This window comes from Pagrus pagrus (assembly GCF_965226575.1).
Source record: "Pagrus pagrus genome assembly, chromosome: 6".
Taxonomy (NCBI): domain Eukaryota; kingdom Metazoa; phylum Chordata; class Actinopteri; order Spariformes; family Sparidae; genus Pagrus; species Pagrus pagrus.
This window is the reverse complement of record NC_140190.1, coordinates 8,144,964-8,160,556: the sequence shown is the minus strand read 5'-3', so window position 1 is coordinate 8,160,556 and position 15,593 is coordinate 8,144,964. Positions and strand designations below refer to the sequence as shown.

General features: G+C 41.7%; 1 protein-coding gene across 1 annotated transcript; it reads right to left on the bottom strand.

Annotated features, from left to right (window-relative positions):
• Positions 1 to 3,996: 3,996 nt before the first annotated feature.
• Positions 3,997 to 5,370, bottom strand: gsx2 (GS homeobox 2). The gene is made up of 2 exons (XM_084354893.1): positions 4,890 to 5,370; positions 3,997 to 4,652 (listed from the first exon to the last, which is right to left on the bottom strand). The coding sequence occupies exons 1-2, from the start codon at positions 5,263 to 5,265 to the stop codon at positions 4,312 to 4,314; spliced, it is 717 nt and encodes a 238-aa protein (XP_084211019.1). The 5' UTR covers positions 5,266 to 5,370; the 3' UTR covers positions 3,997 to 4,311.
• Positions 5,371 to 15,593: the final 10,223 nt, after the last annotated feature.

Genomic DNA, 15,593 nt, shown 5'->3' with positions numbered 1-15,593 from the left:
AATAAGTGATTTTTTTTTTCACCTTAATTCAAATGGGACTGTAATATAAACTATGATGGATTTCATTTTAAACGAGCAAATCGAGCATGATGAGCATAATGTCGACGCACTGTTGCTGCTCTCTGTGTCAGAACTGTCAAACTAAAACCCGACAGTAACAACAGCCTGCATGCGTCTGAAAACTTCACTTTGCTGTTTAAAATCAAAGAATATGAATATTTAGAGTTCAGCTAATTCCTGCTAATCCACGTTGTTTTCCTCTAAACGTTGTTTTTCAGATTAACTACCACGATTAGTGATTTTCTACTGTCGATATCCGTCTCTCAGGTCTGAAGGGTGAAGTGTACATACAGTATAACATATAACAGGCCTGTAAGCACACCTGGACACAGCACAGGCCGCCCTGCAGTCACACATGTGGTCTGGAGATGACTCCACGGACTGTCTGTCGGTGGCCTCTGGGCGGAGGGCCCTGTCGGAGCTGTCCAGCGTGCTGAAGTGTGTCTTTACCCGCGTCTGTCCCTCAGCCAGGACCTGACCGGCTGTCTGTCTGTTTGAATCATAAATACACAAATATATGAATATACGTTTTATTTTTCAAGAGGTCGGACCTCGTTGAGGCAGCGGGCTGCAGAGAGCCTCACAGGCCTGGCGCAGAGCTCTCCAGGTCCATGAGCGAACCAGGAACTGGAGGTGGAGGTGAGATTGAATAGATTTAAACACAAAGAACAGCGTCCTTGTTCTCCAAACAAAAGATCCCAACTTCATAATGAACAAAATCACATCTGAGCGACTTTCTTCACTTTTGTCTTTAAAGAACTATAATTTACATGGAAAATGACAGGTTCATTGAGTCGAGAGGCGGTTTTAAGGCCAAAATGTGCTGAAAATATATTTTTTAAAATTTGGAATAAATGCAATATGATAGTTGTTTTTTTTTTTACATAAGTCATGAAAAAGCCCAAAGTTATGTCTGTCTTCTGCAAATCGTTGCAACTAAATGTCACTGAAAAATTAGCTGAGTCCTATGAGCCACTTTTTAAATATCTTCTTTCAAAATATGCTCCATCCGGTCACATGCCGCATGCAGTGCTTAGATGGTGTTTGGAGATGGAGCTGGGTGGAGGTGGAAACCTTCACAAAAACAAACAAGCAAACAAAAAATATGACAAAATCCACTCCAGATACATGTCGAATTAATAAATGAAAAAACAAATTTAAAAACATCATTGATATTTTTTTTTAAAAGTACAGAAAAGAAAAAATGAGCCTAATGAAAATAAACTCCACTCTTCCTGTGTGAATGTACCTGATCTTGTTAATGCAAAGTTAGATTTACCCACCGGACTCTAACTTTGACAAGGTCATCAATCTGATTAAAGGGGCAGTATGTAGTTGAAGAGAAGAAACTCAAACTCATAAGTTTAATATTTACAATATTAATGAGGTAACAAAACAAAGTCTGACGTATTTATTTTTTCCATAACCAACTAAACAAGCTGTTCTCAGTGAAGATAAGTTCCCCAGAACAGTGTGAAGCTAGAAAAAGTGGCAGGGTCGGCCAAATATAAACAAAGTAAAACAGTATCAGTTTGTTTATTCAGTCATGAAAACAAAGAGTTTGTTTACTTAGTTTGTTTATGCATAAAAAACAGTATGTGAAGTTCTTTATCTTCTCATTAAAACTACAGACTGCACCTTTAAGTAACAACCCCAACACAGAGATTAGCACTTTGACAACACCATTCACAAATTAGTTAATTATTAATAAGTAATTCACGATCTAAATAAAGTTGTAAATCCAGTAAAAATGAGAACTTTCTCAGTGTAGTCTGGTCAAACTCAGGGGTCTGATAGCAGCAGGTCATCGCCTTTTTTTAACATGCACGTTTAAAAGTACAAAAGTTTGTGAATTGTTGGATTTTCAGAAAATGTTCATGTGCAGCAGTGATGGTTTTCCACGATGTAAAGGAGGAAGTTCTGGTTCCTGGACGTGTCGCAGCTTCAGACTGGAGGCGCACACACTCCTATGTTGCTCTGCCGGCTCGTTATAAAGTGGACGTCTCTTCGCTGGAGGACAACGCGGTTCCCCTGTTTGCCACACCGGCACTTCAGCTTCTCCTCTCCTCTATCTCTCCGCATGAGACAGCAGCTGCAACCGGCTGAAAAGCGCTCTTATTAATTGTCTTTTGTCATGCGTAATTGCCACATTTTCAATGGTGGCCGAGGCCCGACGTCTCTGGAGTGCTCTCGTTTGGTGTGCGCATTAGTAGGTACGCTCGCTTTTCGTCTTGAAATGTACATCACGCACACTCCTGCCTCGCTTGATTTGTTTTAGTGTGATAAAGCGATGTGATCAGAACCTGTGCTGGAGAGATCCAGTCGACCTGGACGAATAGATCGACCATCACAGTGCGCTTCAGCCCATTATATAGCGGCCTTACAGTCCGAGGTCACGTCCTGAGGGGCTGTAAAGGGGACGTCTTTCTGCCAAACTGCGGTTTATTCTATTGTCAGTCGCTTTAAATGCTGCATTGGTCTTTAACACCTGCAAGGGAGCCCTAATTCGATTAATTGGAACTTCAATATATATTCATTAGATGGCTTTCCCCCAATAATATATGATCATCAGCGGGATGTGAAAGGGGACCATTTATTCCCGCTCTGAATGGGCCTGTATGGGACCAAAACTTCACCTGCTTCCCCTCTCAATTAGGAATGTATCCCAAACTCTGACAGAAACGAGTTAAATTAGGCGTCAACTAATTTCCAATGGCCCCTCCCACGTAATCCCCCCTCAGAGTCCTTTTCCATTTGAGCGTGCCCCCTTTAATTCACCATAAGTTGAAAGGTTCAAATAGTGCCTAATGAAACAGTGACTAAATCGCTCTCTGTCGCTCGGAGGAACCCTGTAGCTGTCTCTCAAAGCTCTCTGAGCACACAGCCGTCGGGGGTCTCCGGCTAAATGCGTGAGTCCCAAGGCAGGACAATCTAACCTGTCAAAGCCTTTGCCCGCTTCTATATGTACTTGTTCTGCGGTTGCGCGCAATAGCAGCATAATCAACCAACGTGGGACCGAAAACGCAATTAAACTCGCTTTGGACAAGTGAGAATCTTTTGAAAAGCGAACATTAATGGACTGTGGGCGGCTCCCCGGGGGCGTTATCGGGTACCCTTTTGTGGTCAAATCTAAGGAGAAATTACAGCTACACTTTCATATAAGCTCACTCCATCTATTCTGAATTAAGCAGCGTATATGGTGTGCACGGAGCTCTGCCATACAGGCCTTCCTGCTCCTGTGTAAGGGAAACGCACAGCGAGCATTGGCTCTATGAAACCTGACAGCGTGGTAAAGACAGCTTAATAATAGTAATGGAGGACGACTGCACTTTGTGTAAAACTTTTCCAGAGTGGCCACAAAAATAGAAACACCTGCAGTGAAATCGGATACAAAACTCCCTTTGAGAAATGGTCGTTTTTGGATGACAGATTGGTGCAACTTTTATTTATTTATTTACTTTAAAACAGATTAGAGTTTATACTTTATTGCCTTACATTAGAAGGTGTTTCACATATTATGTCCAGTCATATGTACATCTTTGTACACTTTTATTTCGCACGATATCACACAGGAGATGCATTATTTCCCCCCATTATATCACCACAACTGGAGGACCAGTGCTTCCTGCTCAGGATTCAGTATGTCCTGAAAAATAATAATCATAATTTTATGATATAATCGTAGCATTATAGTGTTTGCAGTGTATTTATATTATCTATATATATTTTGAAATGCAAAAATGAAGGACATGTATTCCTGTGGCCCATTTTAATTGAAGTGTCTCACCTTGTATTGATGCAAAAGTTCATATATTCTTACTAAGAGTGGAAATATTTAATCTGCAGCACGAGCTTCATCATTTTATAAGAGCACACATCATTGATTATAGTAAGTCAACACACTGACAGCCTCTCAGGTCAAGTCGTCATCTTTATTACAATAAATACACATACACATAGTTTACAAATTGTTGCTTACAGGTTCCACACAGGGGCTTTTTCATGACCGCACGACCTCACTGACAGTGATGGGATATGGAAATATTTACTGGAGATAATTAACCAGACAATATTTCACCACAGCGTTAAACATGGATTCACATTTTTATTTTTTATTTTTTTTAAAGTAGGATCAACTGGAAGTGAAGAATAATTTTCTTCTCGGGCTTCATGCGGGAGATGTTTGGCCCAGAGGTTGCGTGATAACCTGTATGAAGTGCCAGCAGTGGGAAGTGGGGAGTCACGTTTCTCTCAAATGGGTGACACCTCTTTCTCCTCCTCGGCAGAGGCCGGAGATAGAGACTCCTCGTCCTCTGACCTTGAATAGTCTGTGTGGCCGGTTGTGCACTTGCAACCGCTGTGCGCGCTCCTCTGGGTGGCTTTGCCCTCCTTCTTGTGCTTCACCCTGCGGTTCTGAAACCAGATTTTCACCTGTTTCTCGGACAGGTTCAAATACGTGGCGATTTCGATTCTTCTGAGTCTCGACAGATACATGTTCGTGGAAAACTCCCTTTCAAGTTCCAGGAGTTGCGTGCTTGTGAACGCCGTGCGCATCCTCTTGCCATTCTGTATGTGGCTGCTCTCAGAGGCGCCTGTTGGAGAAAACAAAAAAAAAAACATTTACGTCAGACTTTTAGCTTTTACATACTACAAGTTTAAACTCAGCCGAGGATGCAAATGGCACAAAACATCGCGCGTAAATCATGTGCGTAAAAGCCGAGTTGACATTCATTTAAACTGCGTGAAAGTTCACCATGAAGTGTAGCGGGACTATCAAACAGGTGCCGAACAGCGATGTGAGTTGAGGGTGAAGCAAACAGGTGTCTTACCAATAGAGAGACAGTGGTATCTCCTGGGATCTGTGACGCTGAAGGTGGGCGTGCAGACCGGTGTATGTCCCGGGTGCGCGAGTGCCGGAGACTGCTGATGCGCTATCCTCTGACAGTACTGCGCCTCCGCTCCTGGAAACTGACTCTTCAGCATGGGAATGCCGCTGCGGGACGAGTGGATGTGGGACGTGACGCACAGCGGGCAAACACAGAAAGTCCCAGTTTTCCTGGACGGGCACACCGGAGCGGTGACCGTCATGACGCTCGGAGAGTGCATGCTGATGGGAATAAGGAAGTCTTGTCCTGGATGCTCAACCGGTCCAGGTCGCACCGTATCCTTGATTATTAAAGAATCGACGTAAAAAGACCTCGACATGGTTGCGCAGCTGAGAAGTGATCGCTCCGTGCACAAGATGATAGCTGTTTCTCATCTGAACCCCTCGGGATCTCCAAAGGTGCTTATGTTTGATGGTTCAACAAAAGGGACCCCGAAGAGGGCTGGCCCTGCAGCGTCACCCACGTGCGCACCCGTCTCCAAGGGTTTATACTGTCAGCGACCCAAACCACGTGATGTCTCCGTGGGCCTCCAATCACAACTTTGAAGAGATTCACTCTTTTTATCCACGAATTTAGAAAAGTCTTGAGCACAAGAATAAATAAGCAACTGCACTGAAATATTTTTTTCTTTATTCTTTTTTCTTTTTTCTTTTTAACTATCTGCACTGATTCTGCACTGGCTTTCTTCAGCAGACTTAAACTGTTCACGACTGAATCATTTTCAACAATGTGAAACAATTAAAGCTTTACAAATATATTGTTCTACAAAGATGCTGCTGAACTAATATTTATTATTTATACATGTTGTGCAACTTGGATTGATAGGATTTCTTTGAGGAACTGGTCAGGATGAAATCTTAAAACCTGATCACCAAGTAACACTTATTAAACACATCAGATGCGTCTGGAGCAGCTGGGAGGAGAAGCTGTTGGAGCAGGTGCAGTGAAAACTGGACCGGAAATAAACCAGCAAGACTAAAAAATGATATCTAAACTGAATATCTATGTGATGGACTTGATCCAGACCTACTTTCACTCCACAGTCAATTTATTTCCCCCCTAAATGCGATTTAAGGAATCGTGCACGCGACTATGCGCGCTAATTGCCTCGCAGCCTAATCAGACTTTGAATCCGGTTGGTCCAGGTTTCACTTCCAGCAATTAAAGAATTATGAACTGATGGCGAGTCTGGGCCGCGGTTATTTGATGGCGATTAGGATTCAATTAGAAAGTGTTTATAATGGCCGGTCTGTGCGGGGGTAAACAGGCAGCTATTTCAGAAATGCGTTAATCCCTCATCTTGTGACAATAATTAGCGAGTTTGATCCCTTAGGCGGGTCACCGGTAGGTTTTAGCTTCTGCTTTCATCTGCCAAGTAACGCCTCGGACCTTCAGACAAGAGGCGAGCCGTCATTATAGGTCCAGGTCCAATACTGTCTGCTGACCTCAGACAGAACTAACACATGCATTCACATACACAACATGCTCAATGGGTCACTTTTTTTCCATTTTTTTTTTTTTGATTTTTATTTTGCTCCTGTTTTTTTCCCACCTCACTGTGGAGCAAACACATGATTGCAGCAACCGAGGCACTTATTGAACTGTGAGATCAAGAATTAGAAAGTCTTTAAAATCCAACCGCAGTAATGATCAAAACAAACATGTCTGTCACACGGACAGTAATTGCTCTAATAAAGTGAATCCAGCGTTTGACGTGAAGACGCGCGGAGTTGTTATGGTACAGATAACAGTCTGAAACAAGAGGGAGAGAGACAGAGAGGGAGAGAGGAGGAGAGGAGGAGAGAGGGAGAGAGAGGAAACCAAGCGGAATGATGCGTGGCGCGCGCCCTCATCACACCATGCGAGCTCTAATATTATTTTTCCATAATTCTGCACGATAAAATTTCATTGTCTATTAAGTAATCCCACAAATGAGATCCTTTATGAGGCTATAATGAGGCCTAATTGCCAGGACTAGTGGAGCCACGTGGAAGGATTTAGGAAGCATTAAGCCGTCGGGTACTGAGCACAGGCTGTTACCTAGCCATTACTTTCATAATTCAAGGAGAAAATTAGTCCATTTAAGGGAAAAATCCTTTGATTCCCTTTATTCTGCTTGGTGTGACAGGGCTGCAGTTTTTTTGTCCGCTTCGGTTAAGAAGAAGCCGGTGCAACAAATGGAGCCCGGTGCAGTATCGCTCACTGTTTAAAACTGTTAGATTATAAAAGAAAAAAGAAAGAAGAAGAAAAAATAAAAAGAATTTCAGAAATGCCTAAAGCTCTCAGGGCCCCACCTCTCAACTTGCCTCCTTTTTCTCTGCAGTGTTGTGCGCCTTTTACTTTATAGTGCTCCACTATTCACCCTCTTTTCAAATCACGCTGATGGGCAATTAATCACCGGACTATTCAACGACAGCAAAATGAAATTCAAACAGGCAATTTTTTGAAAGAAAAGTGAAGTCTCTTCAGACGTTGGTCAGCCTTAGTTGAGTGGAAAACAACATTTCTAGAAAGAGAGTTTTGCAAGTGTGCAAAGAGGAGGAAAAGGTGTGTGAGTGTGAGTGTGTGTGTGTGTGTGTGTGTGTGTGTGTGTGTGTATGTGTGTGTGTGTGTGTTTGAGCTCCTCCCAGTAATAAAAAAACACACAAACTTGTTAAAGTGCACTGCTAAAGTTCCCCCCTCTCATTCACATCGCATCCCATGCCATATTATACCGTGAAGAAGTCCATTAATGTTTTGTTGAACAAGCGTCATTAACTTGTATCAACGCCTTTTTACAAACCTTGCATTGTTGTGCAGGGCCAGTCTGCGGCCCATCTTGGCCAATACAGTGGATGATTTGCCCCTTTATTAGTTACCAGGCAACAGATCCTGAATACCAAAACTCAAAGGAAACACTCTGGTCCTCCATATAGATCTCAATGGCGATGGGGGGAAAATGAACAATGATCCTGCGGACAACATAATGCCACGCAATGACTTTTCATTAACAATTATCTGGTTGATGTGAATAGCAGCTGCAGTGGCTACTCTCCATCTCATGGTTTTGCAGAGAAAAGGGGAGCAGGGGGAGAGAAAGAGGCTCGCCAAGTGAATAGCATCCTGCAGGAGTTTAGGGGGTTCATGGTCTCCATGAATGTGGAATCTAATTTATATCTGGGTGAATAATTAGGTTTCTATGCAAAAATGAGTTGGAAATAATTACGTTTTAAAACGCCGTGACAACTTAGCCCGATAGACAAAGAAAAGCAGCTCCTTTTAATGTCTCACACCGGGAGATTATGAGCTCTTTCAATTAAGATCAATAAGCTAACGTTTAAAGTTTGGTGCAAAAAAAAAAAAAAAAACGAATCAGGAAACAACTTCTCTTTCAGTTGCATCCCTATCCTAGAAAAACATCCACAAACTGTGTCTGCGATTGGGAACAGACAACACAGATAGGGAGCACGGCCCTCGGTCCTATAGAAAAGTAAAGTGACAGCCTCAGTGTAAGAAGAGGCTGCTGAACAAAGCCGGCGAGGGCCCTGTTGATGGCCTATAGAGATGTCCTGCACCAGGCTCCCTCTAATTAGGGAGACGCTTCTCAGTCTCACAGAGCTGCTCAGACCAGACACTCCAGACTGAAGTGTGCCCCTGCGCCAACGAGTGCGTCTGGATGTCCACACTCGAAGCAGCATGTGTATGTGTCTGCGCTTTATGGCAGCACACAATTAACGAGCCTCGAAAATGAGATAAACACCGACTGATAGTGACGCCGATCACGGTTAAGTTCCCGGAGAAACGTCTTTATTAAAGCTTATTGTTGGAGCCCTGATGTGTCCCTCGGCCCTCTCTGTTGTTTCCAAAAGACTAAGCAAATGCCATTACAGAGGCAGCACGGAGCAGCCCTTATCTCAATCTTTTCTTGCTTGAGTTGTCAAATAGTCCTGAGATCCATTCTTTCTGTAATAGGAAGCCATTTCATTGTTGGTCACTTTGTAGTGCACGTTCTCCCTGCAGGAGTTATCAGCTGTAAGGACTCGTTACTGTGCTCCGAGATCAAGATGCTGTTTTATCTTCGTTAATGATTGGCCTTTTACCAGAACGATTTGGGTGCAGAATGATGATTCTAGGCCTTTTCAGAAACGTGCTCATCTCCACAGATCTCATCTACACATTTCTACCATGGACAAAAATTCTTACCCAAATTTACAAATTGAAAACAGCTGTAGTCAAAGATGGAAACCAATCAACTGCCCCCGAAACCAAACCTGAAAGGTTCTCACCCCTCCTCTGCTCACAACATCCTGACTTCCCGTGAAAACCTAAATCAGGAAATGTTTCAAAGAGTGAATGACAGGAGTCCCTCCACCCGGTTACCCCGACCAGTCTCTCCCTCAGTCTAAAGGAGGTGATATTGTAGCCCTTTTTCTCCCTTTGAAAGGGGAAATCCCTGGGATTGAGCTTGTGTGCTGGAGCGGAAGCAGACTGGAATGTGTGCCGGGGCCGCATCTTTTGTCGCCGGCCAGGGACGTGAATAGACATGGGCCGAAATCTCTCTGTCCTCTGTTTATCAGACTGTGAAGAAGCAAATAAACCAAAATGTTTCATCCGCATGTTACCAGCACCTTATACCTGTCAGTCATGTTTTTTTTCCCCTGCCCGATGGGAATAACTTCCACTGAAATGCGTCTCTAATCCAATCAGCGCATAGAACACAAATCCAAGAACCTGTAGCCTTTTAGTTTTAGGCACCTTTACAAAATGTCACAATGTTACTTATGAATAGAAAATGTTCACGTGTGATTGGCTTTTTTCACATGTGAACTTACATTTTAACATGTGGAAAGAAAAGACTGTCACATGAGAACTTGAAATTTACATTTACACCTGTGACATAGATAGATGTCAATTACATGTTTTTCACATGCGATAGGATGTCCTTAGAGGTGAACTAAAATTGTAACGTGAAAATAACTTTCTTTGCATTTGAATGAAATTTCCACATGTTAAGTTTACATTTTCACATGTGAACTACAAAACGTGGGACACTGAATCACGTGAAATGTGGTTCTTCCCGTTTGAATTTCACATTTTACATTTTTTTTCACATGCATTGGCCATTTTCACATGTGAACTAAAATTTTAAAATGATTGTCTTTTGTTTCACACGTGGAAACAAACTATGACACATAAAATGACAAAAAATGTGCTTCTTCACATGCATATTCCACATTTTGACACATTTTCACGTTAAAATTCTGGTTCACATGTGAACTGAAATTTTATTATTGTCACATGTGATTGCGTTTTTTTTTAACATATGAATGAAAATGTCCACATGTACTATTTACATTTTCAAATGTGAATTACATACATTCATGTGTTTTTTTCCCACATCCTCTTTGTTGTACTGCTGATCTCCACAGTTCATGCCAAATGTCAACAAGCAGGACAGATCAAGACTTTCATGGGTCCAAGCTGCTTAAAGGGGGACTTTATTTTTAAATAAATAATATTTCTGATTTATTTTTTCTCTGTGTACCCACTTCAGATTTAATATTGATTAGGAAAAGTGTCATGTTGAGTAAAGTTTGCCATTATGTTGATTTTCACTGTTGCTTGTTAGTGTCTCTCAGGCAGCTCGTCGCTCTAACCTCATCCGAGTTTTCCCAGCTGAAATAGATTCTTCAAACAAATGGGAAAGCCCACACGTTTCTTAATTGAGATGATGCCCACATTTCTCCATCTATTATTGTGGCTGTGGTGTTCCTCTAATGTGATTTATTGGAAGATGTTGAGAAGTTTAAAGGGAGGTGGAGAGTGAGCTGTCAGGATCCAGGCGCACTCTGAGACTCTGTCTCATTCTGCTCATTTGAACAATGAAGAAAGCATCGATCTGAGTTTTCCTCTGTTTTTGTCTTCATCAACGTTACAGCTGTTGGCATTTCAGTGTTCATTTATATTCATTCCACTGTTCTGCAATAACACAAGCCAGCGCAACTGAAATTCTCATGAATGTGTTCCTTCCTTCCCTAACCCTGGCTCTTTTTATGATTGGATTATCAGATTAATGTATGTTAATTGGCAGTAGGCAGCCACAGACAGTCTTTTCTTGACGAGGGAAGCGTCAGTGTTCTCGTGCTACCCTCAGATATAGAGCTACGACAAAGCTCTCAAAACCTGCAGGAAGCCATTTTTAGTAATGTTGACGATCCAACATTATATGGGATACAATTACTTCAATGTAAACGTAACTATTCTGTATATTTTTTCACCCAACTAACAGTAATCATCCATGGAGGGCATGACAAGGTTTAATAGCAGAGAACTCATAACGTGTTGTAAGCCCCGCAGAGCTTATTATACAACAGGCGGCTAATTGTGCGGTGGGTAGTTTGGGGCATCACATGAACTGGCTGGAGTTTGGTGGGCAGCTGCATCCAACCTCCAGCTCAGTGAGTCAGCAGGCGCAGCAGCGGCACAGAGACGCCCTCCACAGGAACACAGCCTGGAGGTCGGCTTTGTTCTGTATGTGTGATCTCTGCTGTAATTCATGTGATTCTGTTTGAATTAGAAAGTGCTGTAATCCCAGTTTGAGACTTTTTTTTTTCACATTTATGTGGAACATGCTAAATAAAACAGGTACAGTATTACTGTCAAATTAGGTTATGGGATATAAGGTGTCTTAAATCTCAACAAATCTTCAAATGCTATATGTTGTATTTGATGGCAACTTCTCCCATTAAAGTTTCAGAGATTGAAAGTAAAACCACAGCAACAAATAAACAATAATTAATAAATAAAGTGGGTTTATCTTAAGACTGTATTAATTAACTAATTAACCTGTCGGTGTATTATTTATACATGGCCCTGTTAGTTCACACATACTCATTTCTTATAATAGAAAAAATAAAATCTAAATATTTAGATAAATCTACACCAATTCGGCTTTTTTTTCGTCAATGTGTTAAAATTCTGAACGAAACATAGACATTTCCACAGGAGACATTTTGACATGTCGCAGTAGTAAAAACCACAGGTGTGAATAATGAAATTCATGAGTTCATTCTGCTTCATTGAAACGCTGTCATGTTTTATGCCTGAATACAACAAAGCCATCGTTCATGTTATAAGTCATACCTGTGCTTTTCCTACTACGACAATTCAAAATGTCTGCTGTGAAAAATTGTTATTGTCCAAGCAAATGAAGAACAGCAAAGTACAGAAAAACACATTTTCAATAATGTTTCATATATTTATATATAAGTAAATCTTAACTTTGGGACAGGAGAATTTCAAAAAATCCCCAAATAATACATTTAAAAGTATATTACTATTATTACTACTATAGTCTGTAGCGTGTGCCATAAACATGGTTTAACACAGGGTTGCCCAAACATTATCCCTTGGCGGGCCAAAACTTATACTTACTGGTGGACTACGGGCCAAATAAAAAAAAAACTAAAAAAAACCTACTGTTATTGTATTTAATTGTATTGTAACAATTCAAAATGGTACTATGGGCCCACATTCCCTTAATTTTCTGACTATCTGTGCAAATTTTACCTCATAAGAAATAAAACAGCAACATTTTTTTTTTTTTTTTTTTCACTAGAAACAACTTTTGCCAACTTTGGTTGAACCAGTGGTGGAAATTCGCAAAGTATTTTTGGTTTAAGTTTTTTTTTTAACTTGTGCTTCACTCAAACTTTTATTTGTTGTGCTACATCACCACATTTCAGAGGGAAATGTTCTTTTTATTACACTACATTTATCTGTCTGCCAGTTTTTATAAAATATATTACGTTATTATAGATAAAACTACCTCACAAAATTCAAAATAGTTAAAAACTAAAAACATTAAAAACACATTAATGCATCAGTAATGATATTTAGATAATGTATATGACAAATGTAATACTGTGCTGTAATTGGTACTTTAACTTGTGATACTTTGATATTTGTATATCGTAGTATTTCTACACTATCATCAATGTAAACTGTATCTGCCTCAGTTTAACAAGACACTAAAAAAATCACGACATATTTAGTGAAGACGAATGTTCAGCACACAGTAAATCTTTCTCCACTCCACAAGCTCGACCCCACATGTCATATTTTATAATACAAACAACAATAAACACTTTTCATACAGCAGTAAAAGTGATTAGAAGCCAACATATAAGAAGTCTGATTTTTCCCGGTAACACATGACCAACACCTTGTTCATGACCTCAATCACCTGTACAGCCTGTTCCATGCAGGCGCTCTACCTTTTATGTAGCGCAGTGATAAGTAGCCGTGCCGCTGTGCTTTTCACCTGGACAACTGATTCCACAATAGCTTGATTGGCAGGAAGTACTTGTTGAGTTGCTTGTGTAATCTGCAGTTTATGAAACCAGGTTTTGAAATAGAAACTGTACATAAAGGTGGTAAGCTTTGAGTACAAGGAGAAATAAGGTTTGTAATTCTCTGCACTATCCTTGTCATTATCAGCCATTCATTGCAGGATACTATTTTTTCCCTTTGAGAGTAAGTTAATTCATAGAATTTAACAAGTGTTTTGCTTCACGCCGTTTGCATTTCCAAGTGCAGCGGGCGTCCTTTTCAACGCATCTAGACGGCGGAGGTCAGGGCCACGAGCTCCTGTCTGCATCGTCCCGGCTCTGCGCCAGCCAGATAAATGGAGCGAGTTGTTTGTAAGCTGGCTGAGCTTTGTGTTTGCACAGAGTCACAACTTTGTATGGGGTTGAAGGGGGAGTTCGGGGCGGCCACTGAGATTTGTATGCAGACTGCGTTGCCCGGGCACCCCCCAGGTCCACTCTATGTCCTCTCACCTGCCTGTTGCAGTAAATCATAGAGCTATCAAGCGAAGCGTGTTGATGGGCCTGCACGTGCAAGAGCTTTGCTGCACCTGTCATGTGTGTGCGTGTGCATGTGGGCGTTTGTTCTGGAGAAAGTGAAGAAAGAAATGTTTTATCTGTTTCTATAGATGTTTACTTCACCTTTTTCACGCCGTGTGATTCTTCTTGCAGGCCTGTGGGTCGCTGATAAGAGATTTTTGGAGATCTGCCTAATGGTTTGGTAAATGTGTCCGTCTGTGTGTATGTGTGTGTGTGTGTGTGTGTGCACGTAGGGATGGAAATCATGGTAGCTGGGTGTCAAACAGGAGGTCTGCAGATGCCTGTCCGACTGAGAGCTGCGAGGTCCCTCCCTTTGACAGAGTATCCATTCAGAGTCAATGAGCTGGGTCAAAGCCTGCACGTCAGGCTGCAGCTCGGCCTAGCACTGGGGCGGTCCAAGAGGTCAGTCTTATTCACATGGCGCTGTCATGCAAATGAACCCACCCACGCTTAAACAACTCTTGGAATTTTTATGTCTGCTCTCTGGCCTTTTTATTCCTCCATTTCCCCCTCTTTTCCTCACTCCCTCTCTCCCTCTCCTCCTCTCCAAATCTCTCTCCGCTGTATTCACGAAGTCATTGACGAGACATTCAAAGCTTTTTAAATTGGCCAGCTTCATTGTGCCGGCACTAAAGTGAGGGGGGACGGAGAGAGGGAGAGTGTAAAGAGGAGTGGGCCTAAATATACTCCGGTCTGAAAGTAGTTAGATCATGTTCTTTTCATGGTCCGATTAGAATCAAATCGATCCCCCCGCCCCTCCTGACACTCCACGGTTTGAAGAGGAGCAGCCGAACAAAGATTTCCTGGCAGAGACAGGGGGAATGAATGACCAAACCTGAATGCTAAACACACTCTTAAAAGTCTCATTCTGAAGCATGACAATGCCCAAGAGAGTAAATTTGTTTTAAGTGTGAGTGAGCGATGTTTGTTTGGAAGGAGAAAAGATATCTCTACAGTGAAGGTACTGTAGGAGCATCTCTGAACGAGACCTGATCTGCATATAAATCAGAAAAACAGACGTCAGTGGAGGATCTTCTCCAAAAAAAAGGCTTTAAGGATTTCAGACAAAGGTCTTTTATCACAAAGAAGTATCTTTTGACGAAAGTGTTATTTTGTTTAATCCATAGTAAGTCTTCTTCAGGAGTGAGGTTACATACACAAAATACAAAGAAGTGGACCGGGGTGAGGAGGCTGGAGGTTTGGCCCGTGGTGTCTGATGAGGGAGAGGACGACCGCTGGACGCCGTGACTCTCCTCCAGCGAGGCCACCGCTGAGGGTGAGGGGAGGGATGGGCAGAGGGGTTTGAACTTGGTGACACCCGTCCTGCACCTGCAGCTGTGGTAATCATCAGCCTATTCTCCCACCGAACGGCCAGAGCGCTCTAGTTTTATTGGTTTCTACTGCGTTTAAAGCAAGCACCTAATGCACTAGTACTGTTTTTTTTATGTTTTTTTACTATGACTACTATTACTAGGGAATTCAGTTGGTTTTAAAAAGGTTTACTTCACTTTAGAAGTGCAAAAAAAGTTCTCAATTAACCCTTCAGATTTTCTGAAAAAAAAAACATAATCACTATTTTTTAAAATTATTTGTACAGTTGTCAACAGGGAGTGACAAACACGATTTTGATCCCGTTTGAATTGTGCCATGAATCACACATATGTTTGACAATTTAAAACATAATTTTTCAAGTCAAGAAAGTCACAGTTTGTCATGAAAAGATAGGAAAATAAAACCCCTCAGTGAACCACAGTTTCCTGCT